We start from the raw sequence: 26,139 nt of genomic DNA, 5'->3' as shown, positions 1-26,139 counted from the left end.
GTCTCTGTGACACAGTCTCTGTGACACATCTAGGGGCCGCAATCTGCATTCAAAGATGTTCCTAGAAGCTTTGTCATTGGTCAGAAAAAAAACCTGGTCGCAGTGACTAACCAATCAGGAAGCAGACAGGCAAATCGACCAATGACAAAGCTTCTAGGAAAATCTTTGAATGCAGATTGCGGCCCCTAGATGTATCACAGAGTCTAAATCTTTTTTGGGAGCGTTCCACCCATTGCTGGCTGTGTGAATACCAAAAAATTAAATAAAATAAAAAGGTCATTACAAATGTGACATATTATTGCTTATAGCAACTTTAACATTGAGTGACTGCAGTTTCTTCCAGCAGTGAAATGTCCCTTTAAGTGCAAGTTCACTTAACAATCCTCAACAACAACTAAAAAGATGACACCATTTTATTTAGTCATCCATGTTACTACATGCGATTCATTTAAATCAGCTTGAGGTTGCAGCTTTAAACGCACACACACAGTCACACACACACACCCCGTAGGTGTGACTCTAGTAGTCCAATAGAGCTATTAGTCATCATAAAAACACAAGTACGACAGTTTTCATAAGCTCCCTTGTGAGCGATTTAACTTGATAGTGCCTCAAATTAATTCAAACAGTCCAATAGTTCAGTGTTTTGGGTTCAGTAATTAATCAGGGATCAACTGTCAAGTTGAATGAATGTTATGAACCCAATACCCATACATTTATCAATTTAGAGAAACTTTTCTTGTTTTTGTTGCTGTCCCGGTGCGTGTCAGTTGAGGACCCAGAAGCAGGAACACAACAAATCCAGCAAGGAAACACTGAACACAGGGAGATTTAACAGACTAACTACACACAGGTGAAACATAACTACAAACGCCACATGATTGGCTGAGAACTTAACATGACACAGGTGGACTCAAGTAAGCAATCAGGGTAGAGACAAGACAGGTAGTAACAAATAGTCAGGAGAGACAGGAAACACTAGGAACATAACTACACAATAAAAGTACACAGTTCATGACAGTTGCTTCAGATGTTTTAGTTATAACTTTCAATTAAATGAAATGGTCTTACAATGCAACCTTTCAGTTTTCTTTTAAACCGTTTCTACTTATAGTTTGTCTCTATTTAAGCAGCGAACCCCTGTGGTTCCGACGCTCCATATTTGACATTTTAGTCTATACGGGATTGAAAAGAAAGGTTATAGGTTGAAAGAAAAAAGCCAGCGTCTGAGGATTTCAGCATGATTGTGCATGCCTCTGCACATGATTTATTCAGTGGCAATTGTGGCACTTGGCTTGGTTAAACTTTGGCTCCCTGAACAGTGAACATACACTGCTGCTGATACCAAAATAGCACCAGGAATAGTTGTCAGATCATCTATTATTCATTTTAAACCATGAAAACTATAGGCACACCACAGCACCCTCCTGGGCTCCCTGCAGTTTGCAGACCAGGAAAAAAGGTCATGATTGATGCAGTCAACATACAGCAGGTGGACTGTGTGGGGACAGTATGCCAGATATATACTTGTTGGTGTGACTCACTGAAAATAGCTGATCTACAAGGTCAAAGTCGACTCATTGTGAGCTTACATTAGATTTCTTTTTCTTGGCATGGCATTGCAGCCTAGGGTGTCCAGACCACCATGCGGGCCTAGATCTGCTATTTGTTGACATGCATGCAACCAAATATAAATCAGGTCTTTCATAGAAGGATTTTGTTTGTGGACTTCAGCTCCGCATTTGACAATCCATCCATCCATCCATTCATCTTCAACCGCTTATCCGTAGTCGGGTCGTGGAGGCAACAGCTCCACCAGAGAGCTCCAGACTTCCCTCTCTAGAGCAACATTAGTAACTTCCTCCTGGGGGATCCCAAGGCATTCCAAGGCCAGTGAGTCAATGTGATCCCTCCATCTGCGCCTTGGTCTGCCCCAGGGTCTCCTCCTAGTGGGACGTGCCTCAAGGACCCCGCTAGGGAGACATCGAGAGGCATCCTCCTAACCAGATGCCCGAACCACCTAAACTGGCTCCTTTCTAGGCGAAAAAGCAGCGACTCTACTCCAAGTGTCTCTCGCATTACTGAACTTCTCACCCTAACTCTAAGGGAGATGCCAGCCAGCCAGCGACGAAGAAAACTAATTTCGGGCCGCTAGTACTCGCGACCTAATTCTTTCCATCATGACCCACACTTCATGACCATAGGTGACAGTGGGAACAAAGATTGCTCGAGAGCTAGTCCTATTCTTTCACGATGGAAAGCTATCCAGGCCTGGGCACCCCCACTCTGCATCAGCTTCAGGATGCTCTCGATTTCCCAGGAGTAAATAATTTAACCAAAGCAGAGACATTGTCAATCTTTGGAGTAGGCACTGTATTGTTAGAATAGAATATATGTTTGTTCAGTAACAGCTCTTTTAGTAAACATTTTCAAAGTCTGAGACTGAGACAATGCCTTTGCCTTTCATCCTCATGACTGCACCTCCCCTGTAATGCTCTTGATCTCACACTTTGGAGAAACCTTGAACTAAATAATGCATCAAACAGTGGTTAATCCTCTGTACTCCCTGGGGGATTCAAAGCAGGTTTAAAATCCTTTAACTGATCATTAATTGACTGAGGGTTGATAGTAGTAGCCAGGAAATTGGGAGAGAGATGGGGGGGGGGTGACATGCAGTAAAGGTTGGGATCGGGAGCACACTGCCAGACTGGATTACCAGCCATGGTTCCTGGACCGCTGAGCCACGGCCCAGGCCCGATTTACTTGATCTTGATCATGATTTTTGTATACCCTATTAATTAATAATGTTGCCTAATGTATACTGTCATGATTATAGTATATGACAGGAAGCACGCACATCTCCAGAAATTCTACAGGTGCTGGTCAAAAATATATACAATGAAAAAGGAAGGGATGTCCGCACACTGAGTTGTAGCTCCCAGGAAAATTCTTTATTTTGTTACGTTTCGACCTCTGTGGGTCTTCGTCAGATAATGATACCTGACGAAGACCCACAGAGGTCGAAACGTTGTAACAAAGTAAATAATTTTCCTGGGAGCTACAACTCAGTGTGCGGACATCTCTTCCTTTTTTACTGTCATGATTATAACCTGGATTAATATTATTATGTTTTTCTTTGCACTGGTGTATTGAGCTTATATATGACTGTTTATTCTCATTTAACCATATGAGAGTACCTGTCACCTTCAAGAGGGAGTGCCACAATTTTTTCATGTGTCTACAGTATGAGGTGACAGTACTTCATTAGACACCCTGGAGTCGTCACCACCCATCACCACCCACCAGGCAAACCAGGCATACTTAATGAATTGGGCGTGCCCACATAAAAACAACATTTTAACAAATACTGTAAAAAGAATTGAAAAAATTATACCTCCTTATATAACAATAAGACCTGATGATCATGTTTTAGGGTGGAAATAAATCACGGCACTCCATCTTTAAGTGAGTAATGTCATTTCTTGGTTTGACCTGATAGGCCTACCATTAGGTTAGACAGCCTACAAAAAGATGCTCTCATTTATGTTCATAAAGATAGCCTGATGAAGGCCACATAGGCCGAAACGTTGCCATTAAAGTTTTTTCACTGCATTTGAAGGCAGTGTGCGGGTGTTTGTTCTTTAAAATAGTCAAATTAAATTGGACTTCTCCAGCAATTGACAAACTAGAAACCCCCTGACAGACAGAAACTAGCAAGTGAGACTGGGAAAGCATATTTTAAACCCACTGACCATCAAAACAGGGGTACCACAATGGCTGCTGCATGCTATCCTCTCTATTCTCCTCTTCCTATGCCAATGACTGCACCTCAACAGTCACCTCTCTCAAGCTTCTCAAGTTTGCAGATGACACAACCCTGGTCCCCCATGAATGATCTGCACACTTCTAGGGCCAGGAAGAAAGCAGGCATTATAATCTCTGACCTCTCTTATCCTGGCCACAATCTCTTTGAAGTTTTCATGAGAATGAAGTGACTTCTGTGACCAAAACAATAAAATCAAGTCACACACTTCCCAGTGCTTCCCAGTTCCTGGATCATAGAACATTGGACTGTTTTAGACTATATGGCATATCCAGCAGGCATATACAGTACATGTCCAATACAGTTCACCTTAGCCTACTATACAGTCTGATCCTGCATCATCCCTCCATAATCCTCGTGAAAAATTATCCCTACAGTCATGCTCATTTCATCAGTTGAACTGGGATCTTTAAAGACAATTACTGTAATATACACTATGAAATAGTATTCATTTAATACTCCAGCACTTAGAAAAATAATCACTTGCAGAGGATGTCTTGACAGAAAGTAGCTCATAACATGTCTACGGTGGATTTTTATGAAAAACAAGCTCGGCAGATTGAAAGAGGATAATTCAAGCTTGGACTACAGCTGCAATGTTGGTGAGTTTAACGTCGTTTAAGACAAGCAGATCACAAACCAAAAATGATGAATAGGAAGTGGATGGAGCTTGTTGCAACTCTAGATTCATCCCATTATAAAAAAATCTAGAATTGCAAATTGCGGCTACGTGTAAATGTACTTTTTGGCCAGAAAGGGATTTTTTTCACCTGAAGGAAAAACTTCTCTAATGAGGGTTTTCTCTTGGCAATATCGGTAGAGGGCGCAGTGGAGTAACTACATTTTTCTTTTTCCCAGTGAAAACAAAATCCCTTTCTGGCCAAAAAGTGCATTTATACGTGTGGAGGGGGGCTCAAAGTGCGTCCACTAAGGAAAGTAGGCTTTCTAGTTACACAACACGTCTTTGTATTGGTGAGTAGGTAAAATATTATTTTTTATTTTCGCTACAGAGGAGAGGCTGGTCTGCATTTCATGCGAGGCAGGAAGCCAATCAGTTCCATAGCCTTAATGCAACGGCAGCAAGAGCAGTAATTCTATGGACCAGAGCTAAATGGCAATATTACATGTTCAATGACATGTGTTTCTGGCTCGGGGAGTGAAGGCTGATAATGAATCTACAGTGTGTCTGTTGTGTTGTGGTTCTGGATAGATAGGGTACAATAACAGTAGTCACTCTAGTATATGTATGTGTAGACTGTGTACGCAATCTACGCATATATACCGTCTATTTACTATCTACATTTTAAGATGCACTAGCTCTCTCTGCACATCACAGAACAGACAGCTTTGCCAAGTAGCAGATCCACCATCAAGAAAAAAAAGAGACGGCTTTGGTCATGAAATGTGGGCATGCAAACCCGCAGGGAAGTGTTCCCTGTGCGCATCACTGGAGCGGGTAAAATCCTCATGAAAGGAAATATTCCTGGCAGCAGGTGATGGCGTACCTTGGTGAACCAGAGGCAGGGGGTTCGGTTCTGTGTATAGTGGTGTAGGGCTGACAACCCAAAGCCCCTAAATGGCCCATGTATTGGAAACGAGCCGTGAGCCTCTGTAATGAGGGAAGGGCCCGTGGTGAGCTGATGACGGCTGTCTGCGGCTCAGCAACTCATGTCGTAAACCAAATCACACCATAGCCATGCGTCATGTTCTAAAACTTTTGTGGGGTGTTTTTTTGAGGGGCGCTCTCCTTCTACCAGATGCAGTTTCATACCCATTTATGCTAAATGATATGGGGTGTAAACCGACTGATGAAAAGAGCTTGCAATGGGTTGTAAGTTGTAATACTATAGTGGTAGTATGTCATTCGTCTTGTACTTGGAGCAGGTGTGGTACTGTAGCAGAGGCGTATCTACAATAAGGGGGGGACCGGCGTCTGCCTGGCCAAAATCCATACACTGAGGACAAAAGCAAGACCTGAGTGAGAACTATTAGTGGACAGCAGCTTGGCCGTTGCGCGTATAGAGCGACCCTCAATCACCCATTTGAAAGCCGTTGTATCCTACTCGTCTAGCAGGTATATCTCTTTGAAAACCTTTAGTGCTACTGATTGTGCACGGGGGGACGACATAATAACAACACATCTTGCCTGCCAAAAATGTAATTCCTGGAAACGCCACTGTAGTACAGTAAGAAGAGTAGAAGTGGCAGAAGCAGTTGTAAATCATACTAAAGGTTGAGCTAGAAATCATTCTCTTTATCAGGGGTTGTCGATTTTGTTGAGAGTGAAGCGAAATGTAACTGTTCTGGGGACTTTTGGGTGTATACTGCATTATGTTCTGTATAAAATCACACTTGTGTGAAGTGAGGGGCGCTCTTATCATCATACATCATTATATCATCACATTCCGGCCAATCACTTTTGCTGTCCTCACTTTTCTGTCCTCACTTTTTATCCTCACTTTTTAAGCCCCCAGCCAATCAAATCATCGCTATGGGGAGTATACACACTGACACAGACACACAAAGCTGGGCACAGGAGGCGCTAGCACCCCTCAAAAGACCATTCTAGGCCTGGGCCACGGCTGAGCGGTCCAGGCACCTAGGCTGGTAATCCAGCCTGACGGCATGTTCGAGTCCCGAGCCCGTCGGCATTTGCCGCATATATTTCCCCCCATCTCTCCCTCTTTCCTGTCTAATTACTCTACCCTATCAATAAAGACAACGCCCCAAAAATATAATTAAAAAAAGAAAGAAGAAAAACCTTCTACCAGGGAGGGTGAACCAGTTTAGGGGAGGAGAGCTGGCAATTGTTTTGAAACACAACAACTTTTAAAATGTCACAATTCCCTGTTTATTGGTATGGACTACATATAGAGGGTATGCGCGTGACATCATCATCATACCCGGAAGTTATGCGGGAATGCATACTGAGTGGGGGAAAAAACTACTTTCTGGTGTTGACAGCCCATGCATCCAAACAGAAAAGTCATATCTGACTGTATTGCACAATGTGACTTTAAACCTTATTCCTTGGTCTTTTCCTGTGTGATATTGAGGGAGTTTGTTGGCCTGACATGCATGCACCAGGTGCATGCATTGTTTTGTCTCTTAGGGAATAACCCTGGAAATATGAACAAATTTAGCAGATGCTAAATGAATGCAAGTCACATAGATGACGTGGAAAAATTACTACAAAGACTTGAGTGTGTATAAAGGTGTGTTTGTGTGGCTGTGTAAGTTTGTTTGTGCTGGTGTATGCACAGTACAGTATGTCAGTCAGTACAGTTCTGTCAGTATGCGTGTCAGTGTGTTGTAGTATTTGTCTATGCACCTGTATGAGCTTGAGTTGTGACACAGTGGCTGTATTAGTTCATATGATTGGCTTGGTGGCAATATCTCCGTCTATGTAGGCCACACTATACTGTATAAGTGTGTAGTGCGGAAAAGAAAGTTCCCCATGTTAAGCAGAAAAGGCAAAACTGCTTTGTCTGTGAAAATGCGACTTTAGTCTGAATGTAAACTGAGCTTCTGAGATTAGCGATAGAGCAAAAACATTCACACAGCAAAATACAAGCTTGTACACACCTTGTTCATTTAGACAAGTTCAGGTTAGATCAGCTAGGTTTACTAGGTTTACTAGATTAGCTAGGTTTAATCAGTACAGTTTTACAGTCTATGGTTTCTCTGCACTGCTATAACCATATTGCATATTGAACAATATAAAGTATATACTGTAGCACTAGCTATAGAGTAGGAGACAAGTGAAATAGATATAGCAGACAGACTGTGTGTGTGTGTGTGTGTGTGTGTGTGTGTGTGTGTGTGTGTGTGTGTGTGTGTGTGTGTGTGTGTGTGTGTGTGTGTGTGTGTGTGTGTGTGGATAAATAAAGTAAAATAAATATATTTTACATTAAACTTCTTCTTCTTTAAATAAAAATGCTCTGAAGATAAGATGTTTTTTTTGCTTGTATAGCCTTTTAATAATTTCTGTCTCACAGAGCCACAATAATCAAAATAATCATACTTCTATACCTACAGAGATCAAACATAATCAATCCTTTATTCCCTGAGCACAGTGCAGCAGCTGTAAAAGTAGTGTTGGTACCAATAGTAAATAATAGTAAACATTCCAGAAGTGATAACTGATAAAAGACCATAGGCTACTGAAATTACAGTATGTGCAGCCAGTCAGCCACACAGGCAGAGAAACAGAGCTAGTGGTCCTCTTGAACAGGCAGCTGACTCCCTGAACTAATAGTGCCACCTTCTGGAAAAACATGGGCATCTGCTTCTCTCAATTCTGAAAACCAAAAAGTGCAATTTATACGTGTGGTGGGGGGCTCAGAGTGCGTCCACTAAGGAAAGTAAGCTTTCTAATTACACAACTCATCTTTGTATTGGTGAGTAGTTAAAACATATTTTTCGTTACAGGAGAGGCGAGAGGCTGGTCTGCATTTCATGCGAGGCATGTAGCCAATCAGTTCCATAGCCTTAATGCAAGGCAGCAAGAGCATTAAGGCTATTGATTTATTGTTTGAAATATGTATTATAATATAAACAGTTTGCAGAATTACAGTACATTTCGAGCACAACTCAATACAAAGACTGTTAACTGTGAGTGGACGACCCAATAAAGCATTACACTTGTTTACAAGAAGGTCCACCTTCAATTCATCAAAACATTTAGAGACGTAGGCCGCCGCCTACCAATATACACTGAGGTATACGTACTGAACAAACTCTATGATTTCTATCAGAATATAGAACTATATAACATTTATTATAAAGAAAAAGACAAGAAGAAGAAAATAAACACTTTACTGCACCTTTACTGAACCGGTCTTCGTGCAAAGCGGATACGGAAACGTTCAGGCCGGATCAGACATGTTTATAGCGGTTATGACGCAGACTGACGCAGCCAGCGACGCTTCCGAATTAAAATGCAGTTTCAGTTCTAGATTCACCGACTTCTGAACCTCTTATTTCCTCACCACAGAAAGAAAGGTCAAGGTGAGTGTTCCTTCATAGTAAGATAATATAGCCTAAACAGTGTCAGCTGACGTTATTTAGGGCAAATCACAAAGCTGTGACACACACACAATACAGTATTACAGTTAGTGAAATCAATGGTGTATTTCGGTTTGCATGCAGTGTGGCTCCATATGTTAGCACATGTTCAGTTTTACTTTCAGTTTTAGCATAAAAGGGAATAAAACCCCGAGCCCCAGCTATAATGCATCATTAATGTGTCATGATAGACTAACCCTTATACCAAGATGTTTCACATGTAATGACCTTTTTACAGTCTATTGTAATGACAGATGCATTATTACTTTAACAACTTCCACAACATTGAACTTTGAACACTGCTCATTCTGTAGCCTTGGCCTATACCCTTACATTTTACACAGCCTATTCTTATTTAAAATTGGCTATCGTGTATCGTACAAGCAAGAAAGTGAAGTCATGGTGCCCAGTAGCCCTCCAAGCAGAACCCAAATGCTACTGAAGTTTCTGACATTTGTTCGACCCAGTGCATTGGGTCCTGTTCCACGTCGTCCATGCCACCTGATTAAAACATTTACTGGCTCATGTTTACATGTTTACCGCCTCCCCACGCTCTTTGACGATATTCTTCAGTATGAGGCTTTCTGAATATGTAAAGTATAAGTACCCATACATGCCGCTGCGAATATCTCCTGTGGCGCGGAAGCCGTTAAGTATTTTTAATATATGTTTGCCCGATTTGGAAGCTTGGATTCTTCTTTTCCTTCCTTGTTTATTGACACCTCATTGTACCGCCTATCTGGCTAGCTAGTGGCGCTATAGCTATGACACAGCAGATCAGAGGCAGGGACGTAGCCTCACAAGCCAACCGCACACCGGGAGGCGGTACAATAAACGGTAAACAAACAAGAAGAAATAAAGCGACCAAATCGGTCAAACAAAGATTAAAAATACTTAACGGCTTCCGCGCCACAGGAGATATTCGCAGCTGGATGTATAGCTACTTAAAGTTACCGAATTCAGAATAACTCAAGGAAAATAATGGCGTCACATGCCGCGGGTCCTATTTTAGAGAGAATCTCCATTTCCGCATATAGGAATTTCCATACGAAAATACAGTAGTGAGCAGGGACCCAACGTAAAACTCAACAAAATATCTGAAAAGTTTTACGTAGGGTCCCGAAAGGGGCTAGGTGCCCAGACAATATCATGTGTTATGAACAAACTGCAAGGAATACTGACTACCTAGCCGCAATTTGCAACTCTAGATTCTTTTTACAATGGGTTGAATCTAGAGTTGCATTTTCATTGAGTTTGTGCTTAAAATGTACTGTAAATTCTACAAACTGTTAATAAATATTTCAATCAATCAATCAATGCAACAAGCTCCATCCACTTCCTATTCATAATTTTTGGTTTGTGATCTGCTTGTCTTAAATGACGTTAAACTCACCAACATTGCAGCTGCAGTCCAAGCTTGAATTATCCTCTTTCAATCTGCCGAGCTTGTTTTTCATAAAAAACCCCCGTAGACATGTTATGAGCTACTTTCTGTCCAAAATATTCCAAGAGTGACATTCCGAGCCAGCCATTTTGTATTTTTGCAACGTGCCGTAAAACAAGATGTGAGGGGGAGCGCTTGTTTAATAGAATCTTACCTGCGCAGGTAAGACACCCAAAGAAGAGGCCGACGCAGTGCGACGCCCCATCACGCACAGCCTTCTCTTAAATAACTCTAGATTCAACCCATTGTAAAAAAATCTAGAGTTGCAAATTGCAGCTAACTGACTACCGACATTGTCTGCTTCTGAAAAACCACAGTTAATAGATGCTCCTGCGATTTCCTAAGGTTCCTCCTTAATCTCCCACAACTTTACGATTGTGTTGTGTGTATGTGTAACAGGGTTGTTATTGTGTTTGAAGTTTGTAGTAAAAGAAGGGGGAAAAAATCAGATGATTCCATCCTAAATTAGGCTACATAATATCAATATGATACCATATTCTGCTAGACAGGACTGCGTAGTATACGGGTATATTGCAGTTGATGATGTATTGTATTGTATTGCTTTGTATCATAATTGCTGTCTCACATTTCACAGATGTCGACGTATGCCATTGATAATCTAAAGCGCTACATGCGAAAGGAGATGCCAAAATTTGTAGAGCAAGTGAAAGTGTCAGAGATCATCAATCACCTGCCTTGTTTGACTCCCTCTGACACAGTGAGTTAAATGAACTGGAGGTTAAAAGCTGCAAGTAAAAGTAATATTACTTTGACCTACTTTAAGTCACTGGTTACAAAGGCACTGGTGTAGAAAATAACTTGACAAAAAGTAATTGTACCTTCTCTTTTTGACGTGTAAAGTTGTGAACTTATGTGAAGTGAGTAGCCTATAAGTGACAAGCAGTTGAAGTTGACACAGACATAAGAACGCAATTAAATGCAATATTAGGCTACTTGAAAAGTAAGTAATATTACTCAAATCCAGTCATGTAAACAGAATACTTGAAATGAGATACGCCTCTTCACTTGTAGGTCTACAGCCATTAGCATTGCTTGGTGTTCATTTATTTAACAATATACAATATATTGTCTTGGACTTTGACACACTTGGATGTTGTTTTTTAGTTTTAGTTTTAGAATTGTTTAGATGGTAAAAGAAGATTTATCCCATTTTAAGGATACATGTATGTATACCATCTGTTTAAGATTTTAGTTTTCACAATTACTGCCTTTTATTGACTGATGCTTGTTTTTGTTGCATTTCCCTTTCCCCAAAACTATGACATTTAGGAAGAAATTGAGGCAAAATTACGAAACAACGAGAACCGTGTTGCTGTCCCTTGTCTTCTTAAATGTCTGATGAGGAGACAGAACTGGCCTGAGGAGCTGATCTCTGCGCTGGACGCATGTGAACTCACAGAGCTGGCAGCTGACGTGAGAAGGGTGTATGACTCACACAATAGCCAAGGCAGTAAGTAGATAGATTCTTATGTTTGTGTGGAGATTTGCATTATTAAATTATTGTATGGTATGGTGTATATTTCGTTGTTTCCATGGCCAATCACATACGAGAAAACAGTGGATTTGATTTTGGTGCTTTAACATTGTAGATAGTGTACTATCATACTGTGTAAACCTTTTATTTTCTGATATAGCAACGCAGCTGTTGCTTATCAAAATATCAACTGCGCCTAGGACTCTGCAGCCACCAGAGATGTTGCAAAAGGACTACTCTAAAATGAATGCAATGATTATACAGGCTCAGATTATTTTGTTGTTCAAGGTCAGGTTGAATTCAAGGTCAGGTTGAATTCAAAGCCTTGAAATTAACAGTTTAAGTATACATTAACAGTACGTCCCTAGTATTCCTTACCATACCTTATTTTAATCTACCTATATGTAATAAATAAACTACAGTACACTGGGATTTGTAAGTAATTTATTTACCTCCTTTGCTCTAGATACCAGACCAAATGCTACTGCAGCACATGTCCATATACCTCCTCCTCCTCCTCCTCCACCACCACCACCACCAGTGTCCATTCCAGAAAGTGTTAGCAACAATCAAGCGGTTGTAGTGCTCCCACCTCTGGCTCCTCCAGACCCAGCAGCCCAGATCTCACCACCTCCAGCAGCCTCTGCCCAGCCAGAGACACTACCAAGTCTGGCGGCTGAAGCTTCTTCCAAGGCTGCATCATCGTCAGATCCTGCACCCCAGGCACCGCAGTCTCCCCAGATGCAAGTGGTACATCCTCCAGCAACACCTCCTGCTTCTCCTGAAACCCCTCAACATCCAACCGCCGCTACTTCACCATCACCTGTTCACGAGGAGCCAGAAGAAAATTCTGATGTAGACCTTCAGGTTGTTTTTGGTAATAAGGGTCCCGGTACTGATGAACCAAGTGATGGAGATGGTGGCGTTTCTGGGATCAGCTCTGAGGTAACCCCTGGCCCAGAACCTCCTGTTCAGCCTCTTATCAACCTCCATGCAGTTGCTGCTACATTACAGCCCCATCCTGTCCTAACAGCAACCCCAGAGGTCAGCCCACCACAGAGTCCTTCTCCTCCTCAGATGGACTTAGATGAGACAGATGAGTCTACATCCACTATAATCACACCAGAGACATGTCCAGTTCAAGAAACTGCCCCAAAAAATTACAAAGTGGCTTCCACTGTTCTTGAGCCTGAAGAACACACCGACCCGATTGCAACACAGGTAGGCTACATAGAAAATGTTTAGTATTTTAGTTTTTGATTTAATATTATATTTAGCATTTGAAATGACTTACTGGAATTATACTGTATGCTAGGGGTGTAATCAAAACAATCAATTTAAGCTTACAACACAGCGCATCACTATTTTTACATGACACTGTTGTGCAAAATGTATAAAATAAAAGATCGGTTTGTCCTTGTGGTTGTTTGGGGGGTATTTACTTAATTTTAGACGATTAAGGAAAGAAACACTGAAAAGAGGGACAAATGGGATCTGAGCAAACCACAGATAGCTTCACTGGAGCTATTCCTATTAGGACTTAGGCCATTTTTTGAAAAACTTCAAATATAAATTACATCAAATGTTATGTTGCTATATACTGTACAAGAACCCCAAAATGGGTTCCCGTCCTGAAGGGTAAAACACCAAAAGGGGTTCCTGTCCTGAATGGGTTAAGTGCTGGTAAATAAATAAAATAAGTAACACATTACATTCTATCTTAATTCCAGATCACTGAAAACTGTCAACACACAGTCTCCACAGGAACTTCCATACCCCCAGCGGATGGTCAGAATTCTTCATTCATTGATGAGGATGATGTGCAACTGAGTAAGCCTGGCCAACTCCTCAGTTATCAACCTGTTTCAAACAGTTGTCAGGTTGAACCTGGCATAAAAGAGGCATCCTATTCAGGTACTAGCTCTCGTCTAGAAATGAGTGACTCTGTACTGACTTTACATGTTTCTGCTCCTGCTGTGGCCTGTTCAGGTGCTATCCTGGTTCACCAAGCAGCCCCAACACCCTCCCCACCACCATGTCAGGAGAATGGTGTTGTCGAGGTACCTTTGCCCCACAATGAGCCTGAGGAGAATCAATATGATTCTCCCTCTCAGAGTTCCCTGGGAGACCAAGAAGTATTAGTCAATGTGGTTCATGTGTCTGAGCTGCCATCAATCCAAAATCAAGATGGCCAGACCCAAAGCATGCTTGGAAATCTTTGTGCGTCTCCAACCAAAACTGTTAAAAATAGCTCCTCTGTGTCCCCAGAGTTGTCTTCTCACAGTTGTAAGGACAACCAAGGCGAGGAGGTGTTGGGGAATGTAGCCAGCATGGCGGTGGGACCACAGCTTCACATCAAAGGTCAATCAACCAGTGCTTTTGCCATGGAGCCCAATTATGCACCAGAACTTGCTGCCACTGATGTCACAGTATCATTTAATGCCGCCTCCAATGAATATTGCCATCCCTCTGAGTCCAGGGCAGCTGAAGTTGTGCTTGAACTGAAGCCACAGGATCCGGGGGAGGAGAAACCCTCTAGCACAAAGTACTTTATGACAGCTGCGGGAGTGTGCATCTTTGCCATGCTCAGCCTCATGGCATGGAAGCTGAAGCGTTAAATGTGTTTCAACCTTGTGATGGAAGGGAAAATAATGTTTTAACTTGTATTTTACAGAGGAGATGATAGAATAAAGAGTATGGTCAGTGCCTTAGTGAAATCACACTGGACCATTAGGGTGAGGTAATGGTTTACCTGTAGTAATAGAAATATTTTCCCAGAACTTTAAGCATCAGTCTATCCTGATTGGATTATGTTTTGTCAGGTTTATTTTGTAAATTGTTGAATGGTTTTAGCCCTGAAGAAAAAAGACCAAATACTATTATAGCCTATACCGTTTTTCACTAGTACACTAACACTACCCTCCCAAATTAGCCTAATATTAATTAATTACCAGTAAGACGCCCTGAGGGCGAGAAGTGACCTTTCCCGCACTGAAATAACAAAGCTTCTTAATACAGCAGCAGAAGCAGGAGTTAAACTATTAATCGGGCGTCCGTGAGGTCAGATGTAGAGTTGCTGGCCGGCATGCAAATCTAGGTGATGATCCAGTCTTCTCCATGTATGGCTATCCAGGGTTTGATGAGGTCAATATCGTCAGCTCCACATACAGTATGGAGATCCATGTGTTGTACCAACTTGGTTCATTTGCAAGTGTGACTTGCGTCGCGGCAACCACACTGGTTATCATGAGGTTGGCACAATATGTCCATATATGGACGTTCCCATATATGGGCTTGATATTGATGACATCAGGGATCTTCATGGGCATACAAGGGATTGTATGTGGGTATCCTAACAGGGCATCGTCTGGGAATGCCCATGTATTTTTTACGTTTTCGGGCCGGGTAGGGCGTAAAATGTGTGCTAATTAGTAAGGCCAAGCGGGGCCCTCTGGCCAGTTTGTGTCTATGGATTTTAATGTTTCTCTAGGGCACTAAATGATGATGTAAGTCGTAAGACGTCAGGTGGACGATATACTGTAAATACAAGTGTGATTTTTTTTATATGATTATGAACTGAACTGTGTTTGGGAATATTGCTTTCTTGTTTTGTGCAAGGCTATACTGTAAGTATGTAAAGAAGGAACGGACAGCATAAATATTCTGTGCCTTCTTCCTCCACACTTTTGCTCTGCAAACTGGAGTAAAAGGTTTGATGGAATGTATTTTGATTTAAAAACTGCTATATGAATGAATGATAACTCACCTTTTGAATAATATCACATTACAAATAAATAGAGTGAAAGAGTTGCAATTTTTACAAGTGCCTCCTGAACAGATTTATTTTAAACTGTGGCTATAACATTTCAGTAAGTCCAATGTGTATTATACCTTTATTTCTTTCTATTCAGTTGTACTAGTCCATGTTTTGATTTGGTTTTGAACTCTACATTGCATCCAATAAGTTGGTCGGTGTGAGCTTGCCACCGTTGGTGTGTGAATGTGGGAAGTGAGGACGCTGGTGTCGACTGTTAGCCGCTTCACCTCCCAATGTATGAATGAATGAACCATTGTAAAGCACTTAGAGCACTTGGAAAAGTACTATAAAAATGCAATTCATTATGGAGAATTTTGTCATTCCACTTTCTCTCTCACATACCCTTTAGAACTGAGTATGTGATAGAGTACAGTGACAAAGACTGCCCTCCCTGCTCAGTGTCCCTCCTATGAATGTATAGTCCCAGGTTTTCAGAAGGTGGCATACCAATTTCTGGTTCCGGGTCAGTTTCTCATAACTTCGTTTGAATGGCCTATAGCAGCAGGTTTGAACCAGAAACTTCTGACAATTTCACGTGTTTCCAGTTCAAATGTACGGCTGAGCCAATCAAACCAAGTTATGGGGAAATTATTTGGAGTAGACACTTTGTGACTTTACTTTTCTCATCACAGCATAAACATCCAGTGTTCCCATTGCTCATAATGCTCACAGCTGGTCAAACCCATTACTTCTTATTTTTGAGGGACGCTATCCCCGATAGATTTTGGTTACTGTCCACAAACTTCATCTTAAACAAACATAAAATTTCCCTAGGGGACATGGGGAGAACACGCAAACTCCACACAGAAAGGCCCTTTCACCAACCCCACCATACAACATGCCATACTGCATGCACACTGCAAATTTAAATACTGTATTGTGAAAGTATATGTGTATTCCCATTATAGAAGAAACTATTGATTAATATCATCCTAATGCATTTAACAGCTGCCTATAATAAAGACTTTACACTCTGATTCTGCTTAATGGCATCATCCCACCATAATTCTCATTGAATAACAATCCCTCCAGTCATGCTCATTTCATCAGTTGTTCAATCAGCTGTTGATCTTTGTTTAATGCCAATCATTGTGATGTAGTGGTAGCAGTGTTGTCAGGTTTTCATGTGTATTTATTACTGGTTGATCCAGAGATTACATGAAAAACAAATAAACAATCCTTTATTCACTGATAGTTAACACTCAAGTAGTAGGCCTAACAGAGTCCATTCTTATAAACATGTGCAGCCAGTTAGACACACAAGGCATCACATGTAAGGGCACAATGGGGACCAGCCGGACCACAGAACAGAGTATGCAGTTCTCTGGAACATGGTGACTCCCTGGATGAATATACAGTGCCATCTTCTGGTAAAGCATAAGTATAGGTCGAACCGTCGAAACACTGTCAGTCTGCTGCTTCTCAGCCATTAGCCAGTGAGCCAACCCAGAATATAAAACGTAGGGCCTAATATCGTGTGTGTGTGTGTGTGGTGTGCATAACTTCACATTTTATCCAAGTTATATTGTATTACTCAATGGGATTGCTACCATGTGGAACGTCGAAAGTTACAAATAACGTCTATACTGTTTTTTTATTTATTTATTATTATTTATTAAATTTTACTATTTAGGCTACTGATCATAAAATGCTTCAGTTCAGTGTTGTTGTTTCCTTCCAAAACTAATTAACTACACAGTAGTACACTTGTTGTGGTCATGAAGTCTATTACCGTTTATTCTATTCTATGAGCGTGGTTTATTCCCTGCTGGTCATTTTCGCTGCTGCGCAACTGAAAGGATTAGACCGGGCCGGGGATTAGACAGATGTAAACCTCAAATCGAGATCCAATCTCGGAGCTCAGTTGGCCACACCACATCGGTGGTGGACAGAGGGAAGGTCATCATCGGATTATAACGCACTTCCACGAAGGTGTCACTCGCTTAAAAAAACCAAACAGATCTACAAGCTATCAACGCGTTTGGGTGCGACGCGTTGTTAGCTTGTAGATCTGTTGTGTTTTTACGAGCCATACCTCCAGTGCCTGCGCCACTTCGCAATTGGTTCCCTCTTTTTACGCGCAGGTATTTTCGTCCAATAAGAACCATTGACCAACCTGAGAACCAAACCTATGAACCAACAGTATAGTCTGCCAGTCACCACCACAAGGCTGCTCTAACAGCAAGAAGAACTTTTCTATTCAAAGAGATTCACCGATTCACTGATCCTCTCAACACGGAAAGGTGGGTGTCCAACTGTCCATGCATGATATCGATACAAATATAATAACTACTATTTATATCCCTTATCCCACATTGGACGGACAACTAGTCTAGCCTACTTTATATTGCCTGTATTAATGACAACTCATCCATGCAGACAGTGCAGTGTCATGTTAGTCATTTAGAGCTCTGAACTTTCGCACAATAGCCTTCTATGAAAGTGCCTGCAGCCTCCTGTTGCTAAAATAGTGTATGTGCATTGTGCACATTGTGCAGCCTTCAGGAATGTCAAGTTTTCAAGTAAAAGTTTGGGAACGTCTTATATTACCTCTCAATCACATGTAATAAATTCAACTGGTCCTACTACTACTCAACTGGTGATGCATTTTACTGTGACCTGTTGTAACTTACTACCACAAAGGGTTTTTTTGCAAAGCAATAGCCTAATGAGGATTTAAGATTGTACTACAATGGCTTTACTTTACTGATAGGTCTATTGTATGCTTGACAACTGACCTATCTAAAAAAACAAGGAGTCTGCCAAGAAAGAGCTATCATGACCTGACAGTTAGAGGACATTCTTTTTGGCACAGTCCTGTATAATTGTCCTTGCCTCAAGGTGCTTTTTCCCCACGATTTCCACCTGTCTAGTTAATTTGCAATCAATCGCCAGGAAACAAATTAGTTGCTAATTTGCAGAATGGATTAACGGTTGCAAATTATCACATTCCACCTAGTAGTTTATAATAGTAGCCTAATCTACACAGGCTTGGCTTCTGATGTGGGTAATAATGCAACTTATGCAAGATTTCTTGGAGTTCAGGCAGAAGACTTTGCTCCTTGTTTTCTGTCTGTCTTTAGGTGTCCAGTGTCCACACACTGTTGTCAGCTATCCTTCACCCAGCTGGATTAACTAGATTAAAATAGGCCTACTAGTATAAACGTTAACATGCTCTTTGACGCAGGCTGGTGTTGACAGGACACCCCGACTTAACATAACAACAGATTATTTCAGATGATGTATGTATGGGTATAAACAGAGTCAGGGTTTAGTGTGTATTCAATATACAAAACGACATGTGCTGGGTCTCCAGTCAACCATGAAAGGCCATTGGAATGTCATGAGGGGGCGTGTTTGCAGTGAGAAGAGACCATGTCTTTTTTGACATGTTGAAAATTGCCCTGCCCACCAGTTGTGGTCATTAGAGTCTAGAGGTCATTAAATGAGTTACTAGTCTAGAGTTACTAGCCTGTCAAACCTCAGTCTCCATATTGAGAAACTCTTTGGAATGCACATTGTTTTATTTTCCTCCAAGAGAAATACTGCCATTTAGTTACCTTGTAGCCTACCTGTGTCATATGTAATAAGGGCAAGTCACAAGCTGTAGCCTACTACACTGCAGAGAAAGGGAAAAACCTTTTATTTTGGTTTGCTATAGCTTTGAATATTTGTATTTGCATTCAGTTTACCAAAAGAAGAAATAATGTAAAAGGTCCCAGCAATTGCGTCATTTAATATAACTCAATGATTGTGTGTGAAACAAGGTGTTTTCCATGGAATGACAGGTCTATTTTTCCATGATAGACCTACTCACTTCCTAAAACTACAGTTACGTGATTCAATATTTGCCCATTGAACTTCATATCGAATCAAGCAACATAAAAACTGTCTTGGGTGCGGTTCACACACAAGACTGAGTAGATGTTAAAATGACCCCAGAAATGTTCAAAGTGAAATACCATTAAAGCTATAGTGCCCAGACAGTATTCCTGTTATACAAAATTAATGATATTAGATCAAAAGGCCAGCTGTTCCCAGATTATTCTGTGATCCAATAATACTTTTAGAACAAACTGCCAACCACTGAAACTTTCAGATGCTCCGGATAGTGTTTTCCTAAGGTTCATAACTTTACTAGTTAAACAATAATCTATGTAGTGACTGCTTGCTCTTCTAAAAACCTATAGCCTACCATATTATACTATTGAAGGGGGCGGGCACAGCGTATGGACATGCAGTTGTAATGACGTTTGCTTTGTATCCTCACTTCTGTCTCATATTTCAGATGTCTGAGTATGCCAGAGATAAACTATACAATGGCTACTTGCTGAGGAAGATGGGGTGTATTGCCTCCACGGTGAAAGTGAGACAGATCATCCCTCACTTGCCATGCTTGACCAACCATGACAGAGTGAGTTCAACCACATGAACCATAATGTCCCTATTCTGGGCATGACTCGTAATAGGTAAACATTTGGCAAAAATAAACAAACATTCAGCGAAACTATTTACAAGCAATGCATTGTGAGCTTGTCGATCTTCTATTTTCACTATTTGACCTACAACATAGTAGGGTTAAGTTGTTGAAGCTGAGGTTGAAAGGATGCAAGTAGAAGTACTGTTACTGTGGGTTCAAATGGACTCAAGTCAGAGTAAAGAAGAGAAAATAACTAGTAACTACTACTAAATGTGTAGTTATAAGCACTCAGTAAATGTTGCATTTACATTGTAGGTATTTAGCTGCCATTCAGATCAAGAGCATCTTAGTGCAACTCCATGGCAAGCTTCACCTACAAGTAACCAACAGTAATAAGTGCCACCTAGCAAGTCATGTTTGAGGATCTGTGATCCTCCTGATCACAGAGAAACATTAGTTCAGAACAGTGGGTTGCACATCCAGTTCGTCGCTGGTGCTAGACACAGCACAGTGTCAAAAGTAGTACAATTCAAAAGACTCACAGAGTATTGTGAAATTGTTTGAAAGATGTGACTTGAGGAGAGATATGGGGGGTGGGTGTAGTCTAATTAACAGTCCATGATGTTTGTTTGAGCAAATACAGTATAATTCATGGGGCAGGCACATAATGTATGTAAATGCCACCAATTACACTGATATCTGGAAAAATGCTCAAAATAACGAAGCAGAAGCTTAATGTAATATTGGATGAAAAGTACTTTAAACCAGAATCATTAAACCAGTCATTTAACCAGAATTCTAAATAAATAAATATTCACCCATTAACATTACTCTTGATGTAGTAATGACATGTACGGTTTACTGTATGTTGCCTTTGACTTTGAAACACTTGGATGTGTATCATTTTGTTTGGGTGGATGGTAACAGAAGTTTGATCCTGTTTATAAGTTTTAAGATTTTAGTCTACAATTACAATTACAATTTAGGCATTTAGCAGACGCTCTTAATCCAGAGCGACTTCCATTAAGCAAGAACAAAAAAGCATGGGAATAGATCACATAAAAACATTTATCAAGAAACATGCGTAAGCTAAGAAAGTAACAGTGGAATATCTATATAATGAAGCTATACATATAAACTATACATCTATACTACTATGCTATACATATGTACTATGACGTGCTATGACTACATACAATGCAATTATAGTGCTGTCTACATAACATGCTATAAGTCTGTATCAAATGCTATCTAAGTCTACAGAAATGCTATCTAAGGGGGTGGGGTAAGTGCTATGGGCCATGATGGAGTCTGAAAAGGTGGGTTTTCAGACTACGGCGGAAGATTGGGAGTGATGCTGCAGTTCTGACTGCAATGGGAAGTGCATTCCACAGTTTTGGAGCCAGAAGGGAGAAGAGTTTGGGACGTGTGGAGCGTTGTCCCGGCGTTTTTAGTGAGGGTACTTCCAGCTTCCCTGCGTTGGCTGATCTGAGTGCGCGCGAGGGTTTGTAGGGTTCGATCATACTTGCAAGTCTTCACAATTGCTGTCTTTATTGACTGATGAATGTTTTTGTTGCATGTCCCTTTAAAAAACTATTACCTTTAGGAAGAAATAGAGGCAAAAAAAGCAACCAGTGGAAATTATGATGCCATGAAGCTTCTTCTTGCCTGTCTGATGGTGAGAGACAACTGGCCCGAGGAGTTTATCTCGGCGCTGGAAGCATGTGAACACACTACTATGGCCGTGGAGATGAGACAGGAATATGACTCACTGAGAGACCAAGGCAGTAAGCACATCCTTGTGTTTGTGTGGAGATTTGGATTATTGTGACAATTGTGAGCTGTAATTGGACTCAAGTCCAGTTTGAAATCACAGCATGAAATTATACCTTGCCATTAACAGTTTAGACCTGCTTACTATAAAGTACATCTTGTCTTCAACAGTTACAGTACTATTTCCCTATTTCTGTGTTTTTACCTGTGTATCACCTCCTGATAAGTATACAATATAGAATGAATAGTATTCTTCAAGTCCCTTTTTTATCTACATAAGTAGAACAGTTTTTACGGTGTGACTGTGAAGAGTAACTGTCATTTCTTTATCTCCTTTGCTCTAGATCCCAACCCACCCGCTCCTGCAGCACATGTTGTCACAGCACATGTCCATCCACCACCACCACCACCATCACCATCTGCCAACCAATCAGTGTCCATTCCAGAGAGTGTTGACAACAATCAAGCGGCTGTAGTGCCCCCACCTCTGGCTCCTCCAGAGCCAGCAGCCCAGGTCTCACCACCAGCCTCTGCCCAGCCAGAGTCACAGTCAGAGACACCACCAAGCCTGGCCGCTGAAGCCTGGCCATCACCACCACCTGTTCAGGAAAATTCAGATGTAGACCTTCAGGTTGTTTCTGGTGACGAGAGTCCAGTTCCTGATGAAGCAATTGATGGTGCTAGTGAGGTTTCTGGGGCCAGCTCTGAGGTAACCTCTGATCCCGAACCTCCTGTCGAAGTCCATGCAGTTGCTGATACATTACGGCCCCCATTAGCATCCCCAGAGGTCAGCCCACCACGGAGTCCTCCTCCTCAGACAGACTTAGATGAGACAGATGAGCTTCCTGTTGAGGTGACCCCTGAACCTGGTGTTGATGAGACTCCTGTTGAAGAGACCCCTGACCCTGAGCCTCCTGTTGAGGTGACTCCTGATCCTCCTGTTGATGTGACTCCTGACCCTGAACCTCCTGTCGAAGAGAGCCCTGATCCTCCTGTTGATGAGACTCCTGACCCCGAGACTCCTGTTGAAGAGATCCATGACCCTGAACCTCCTGTTGATGAGACTCCTGACCCTGAGACTCCTGTTGAAGAGATCCATGACCCTGAACCTCCTGTTGAGACTCCTGACACCGAGACTCCTGTTGAAGAGACCCCTGAGCCTCTTGTTGAGGAGACCCCTGACTCTGAGCCTCCTGTTGAGGAGTCTCCTGGCCCAGAACCTCCTATTGAAGAGACCCCTGAACCAGAACCTCCGGTTGAGGTCAATGCAGTTGCTGCTACATTACAGCATCATCCCGTCCAATCAGCAACCCCTCAGACAGATGAGACAGAAGAGTCACCAGAAAAATGTCTGGTTCAAGACACCTCCACCCCGCCAGAGGGCAAAGAGGCTCCCACTGTTCTGGAGCCTGAAGAACACTCTGCCCCCATCGCAGCACAGGTGAATAGAATAGAATAGAAAATATTGCCTTAAAATAATGTGTATTTTATTGAAAAGAGTTTCAGTTGAGAAATTGACATGTTGCATGACATGCGTGACATGCCGCTAAAGCATGAATCAGGCTTGAGGGTGCAGTTAAATTGAACTTTGATTCTGCCAATGTGGCGGATTCTGCTATATTTTTGCCAATGACTTGTTCAATGGGAACAGAGAGTTGTTAATGTGGAAATCTGAAAATGGCAACAAACCGCTCCGTTCCCATTGAAAAGTATTGACAGAATCCACCACATGGATCCTCCAAATATGGTTCATGGGATGATTGATTACTGTTGTGTCTGTCGTCTGTGCATATAGCCTGGTGGCTGCTCAGACCAATGCGTGATGAGATCCGCATATTTTGTCACAGGAGGGGCAGGGGCAGGGGAAGGCAGCAGCGCACACACACACACACACACACACACAGTCCCCCGTCCCTATCGTTGCCATAGAGAGAGAAATGTTGCTAATTGTCCCACCCCGCTCGTGTGGTCTGACACACACGCACACATGTGCTTACGACCCGTCAGCGGACGTCACACACGCACTTTCGCACGACCAGACGTTGCAAGACACACACCTGTGTCCTGCTCCATTTTTGTAAATAACATGCTGCTACTGCTAACGTTGATTTTAGGAACAAGGAACAAACCATGTACATGCTGCTAACCCTTTAAACTTGGGTTTGGGTCAATACAGTACCACTTTTAGGAAACCGGTGTCCCGTTGGGTGGTAACATCTGGCCCCGAAAATGATTTTGTTAATAATTTTCCTTTTCTGACAGTCCAACATATAGGTGATTCTCAAAGTGGGATCCAGGGACCCCTAGGAGTTATTGAGGGGCTTCCAGCTAAATTGTAGTTTGGAACTAAATAGAGTAACTCTGAGAGTGTGCAAATGGCATTTGTACACTCTAGGAGTTATGGGGGTTCGTGACCAAAATATTCATACCAAACTGTAGATCCTTTTAATCCATGCACCTTGGCTGGCAATCCAGCCTGGCAGTGTGCCACGGGTTCAACTCCCGATCCCGACGATCTTTACTGCATGTCTTCCCCCCCATCTCTCTCCCCATGTCCTGTCAGACTACTGTCTGTCCCTCCATAAAATATATAAAATAAAGGCGAAAGCCACAAACAAACATTAAAAAAAAAATAAAAAAATAATAAGCACTCTTATCACACACTTGTATCCATGTTTGGAGTGAAGCACAGGCAAAGAGAAGAGTGAAGAGACCTTGAGCTCCTATTCAATGAAAGTGCTTGTTTATCTCTTTTTAAAGGGAGTATGTCTGTCTATATGTGGCACGTGCAGGTGTTCTTTTTTTTCTTTTTTTTACAAAAGTCCTCATTCAAGAATGTAGCCTTCACAAAATGATTATATATCTGCACCTGTGACATTTGATTGTCACAGGTGCAGATAGTCTGTCAACATTCCAGATCATAAATAAACCTTTGATTGTGTTTTGGCCCATCATGTAACGACTTGGACAAAGAAATTGTCCAAGGCCAAACATACTTGCTGATCCTTGCAGTATACTAACGCATGATGACATTTTATCTTAATTCCAGGCTATTCAAAACGGTCTGCACACTGACACCACAGGTACTACCACAATCCCAGCTGAAGGTCAGAATGCTTTGCCTGGGTTCAGCGAAGCAGCAGCAGACTCTGAACTGACTACTCAAGTTTCTGCTCCTGCTGTGGCCTGTTCAGGTGCTTTCCTGGTTCACCAAGTAACCCCAACACCATCCCCACCATCATGTCAGGAGAACGGTGTGGTTGAGGAGCTATCAATCCAAAATCAAGATGGCCAGACGCAGAATGCGAATGCATCTGAAACCCAACCTGTTCAAAATAACAGTGAGCCTGAGATTGTGACCTCTGTGTCCCCAGAGTTGTCTTCTCACAGTTGTGAGGACAACGAATATGAGAAGGTGGTGGGGAATGGAGCCAGCATGTCGGAGGGACCACAGCTTCGCAATGGTCAAGCAACCAGCGCTCTTACCAAGGAGCTCAATTCTGCACCAGAACTGGCTGCCACTGCTGTCACAGTATCATTTAATGCCACCTCCAATGACAACTGCCACCCCTCAGAGTCCGGGGCAGCTGGGGCTGCACTGGAGCTGAAACCACAAGATCCAATGGACAAGAAACCCTGGAGCAGCATGAAATCTTCTCACACAAAGTACTTTGTGACAGCTGCAGGAGTGGGCGCCTGTGCCCTGCTCATAGCATGGAAGCTGAAGCATTAAAGAGATTTAAATCTTGTGATGGAATAGAAGGTAAGTCTTTTGAAAGAGGGTATGGTGCCTTATTGAAATCACACTGGACCATGAAGGCTCAAGGCTTTTCCACAGGGTTAGGTAATGGTTTAATCTTTGCCCAGTAATAACAATCTATTTTCAGAATTTTGATCGCTTATAATCATCAGCCTTTTGCTAAGGATTATGTTTTCTGTGTTTTTTTCTCCAACCATGTTGAATGTTTTAGCCCAAACAAAAATGACCAAATACTATTGGCGACAGCGTACCCTGTTTATTTTATTTGTATAATTTGTATATTTCTCTTTTCAGGTTATTTGTGTACAGAGTATAAATATGTGGTTTGTAAGGGCGTACCCCGTTATATCATATAATAACGCATGTATTCTCTTATCTGATGAGCACTTTCTTGTTAATGAACGAATGAGTGTCTTCCACAAAAGCACTCTTAAGTCTTAACTGCAGACTGTAATGTGAAATATACTGTAAGATATTAGTGTCATCACATTCCATGATTTTTGCTTCTCCTGTGTAGTAATTTAGTTAGTATTGGCCCAA

At 41.8% G+C, this 26,139-nt stretch overlaps 2 protein-coding genes across 3 annotated transcripts; both read left to right on the top strand.

Annotated features, from left to right (window-relative positions):
- Window positions 1-8,765: 8,765 nt before the first annotated feature.
- On the top strand, window positions 8,766-15,511 carry LOC310878300 (uncharacterized protein). The gene is made up of 5 exons (XM_083792556.1): window positions 8,766-8,833; window positions 10,930-11,052; window positions 11,625-11,805; window positions 12,296-13,050; window positions 13,560-15,511. Exons 2-5 carry the CDS (start codon window positions 10,930-10,932, stop codon window positions 14,445-14,447), a joined length of 1,947 nt encoding a protein of 648 aa, XP_083648682.1. The 5' UTR covers window positions 8,766-8,833; the 3' UTR covers window positions 14,448-15,511.
- Window positions 15,512-17,782: 2,271 nt separating this feature from the next.
- mavs (mitochondrial antiviral signaling protein) lies at window positions 17,783-25,882 on the top strand. Of its 2 annotated transcripts, XM_083791800.1 has the most exons (5): window positions 17,783-17,889; window positions 19,935-20,060; window positions 21,673-21,853; window positions 22,184-23,280; window positions 24,889-25,882. In XM_083791800.1, exons 2-5 carry the CDS (start codon window positions 19,935-19,937, stop codon window positions 25,570-25,572), a joined length of 2,088 nt encoding a protein of 695 aa, XP_083647926.1. In that variant the 5' UTR covers window positions 17,783-17,889; the 3' UTR covers window positions 25,573-25,882. The 2 variants fall into 2 exon arrangements, with proteins under 2 accessions (XP_083647926.1, XP_083647927.1); XM_083791801.1 differs by lacking the exon at window positions 17,783-17,889 and having other exon boundaries at window positions 19,933-20,060; window positions 21,677-21,853.
- Window positions 25,883-26,139: the final 257 nt, after the last annotated feature.

The sequence above is a fragment of the Protomyctophum parallelum genome (genome assembly GCF_964188405.1).
Source record: "Protomyctophum parallelum genome assembly, chromosome: 20".
In the NCBI taxonomy this organism is placed as follows: Eukaryota; Metazoa; Chordata; class Actinopteri; order Myctophiformes; family Myctophidae; genus Protomyctophum; species Protomyctophum parallelum.
Note: the sequence above shows the minus strand (reverse complement) of the source record. Positions and strands in the feature narration are given on the sequence as shown.

Coding starts and splice junctions, on each gene's coding strand:
- mavs (XM_083791800.1), top strand. CDS start 19,935: ATGTCTGAGTATGCCAGAGATAAACTATACAATGGCTACTTGCTGAGG. Junction 21,854..22,183: donor CTCACTGAGAGACCAAGGCA/GTAAGCACATCC, acceptor CCTTTGCTCTAG/ATCCCAACCCACCCGCTCCT. Junction 23,281..24,888: donor CTGCCCCCATCGCAGCACAG/GTGAATAGAATA, acceptor TCTTAATTCCAG/GCTATTCAAAACGGTCTGCA.
- LOC310878300 (XM_083792556.1), top strand. CDS start 10,930: ATGTCGACGTATGCCATTGATAATCTAAAGCGCTACATGCGAAAGGAG. Junction 11,053..11,624: donor GTTTGACTCCCTCTGACACA/GTGAGTTAAATG, acceptor TATGACATTTAG/GAAGAAATTGAGGCAAAATT. Junction 11,806..12,295: donor CTCACACAATAGCCAAGGCA/GTAAGTAGATAG, acceptor CCTTTGCTCTAG/ATACCAGACCAAATGCTACT.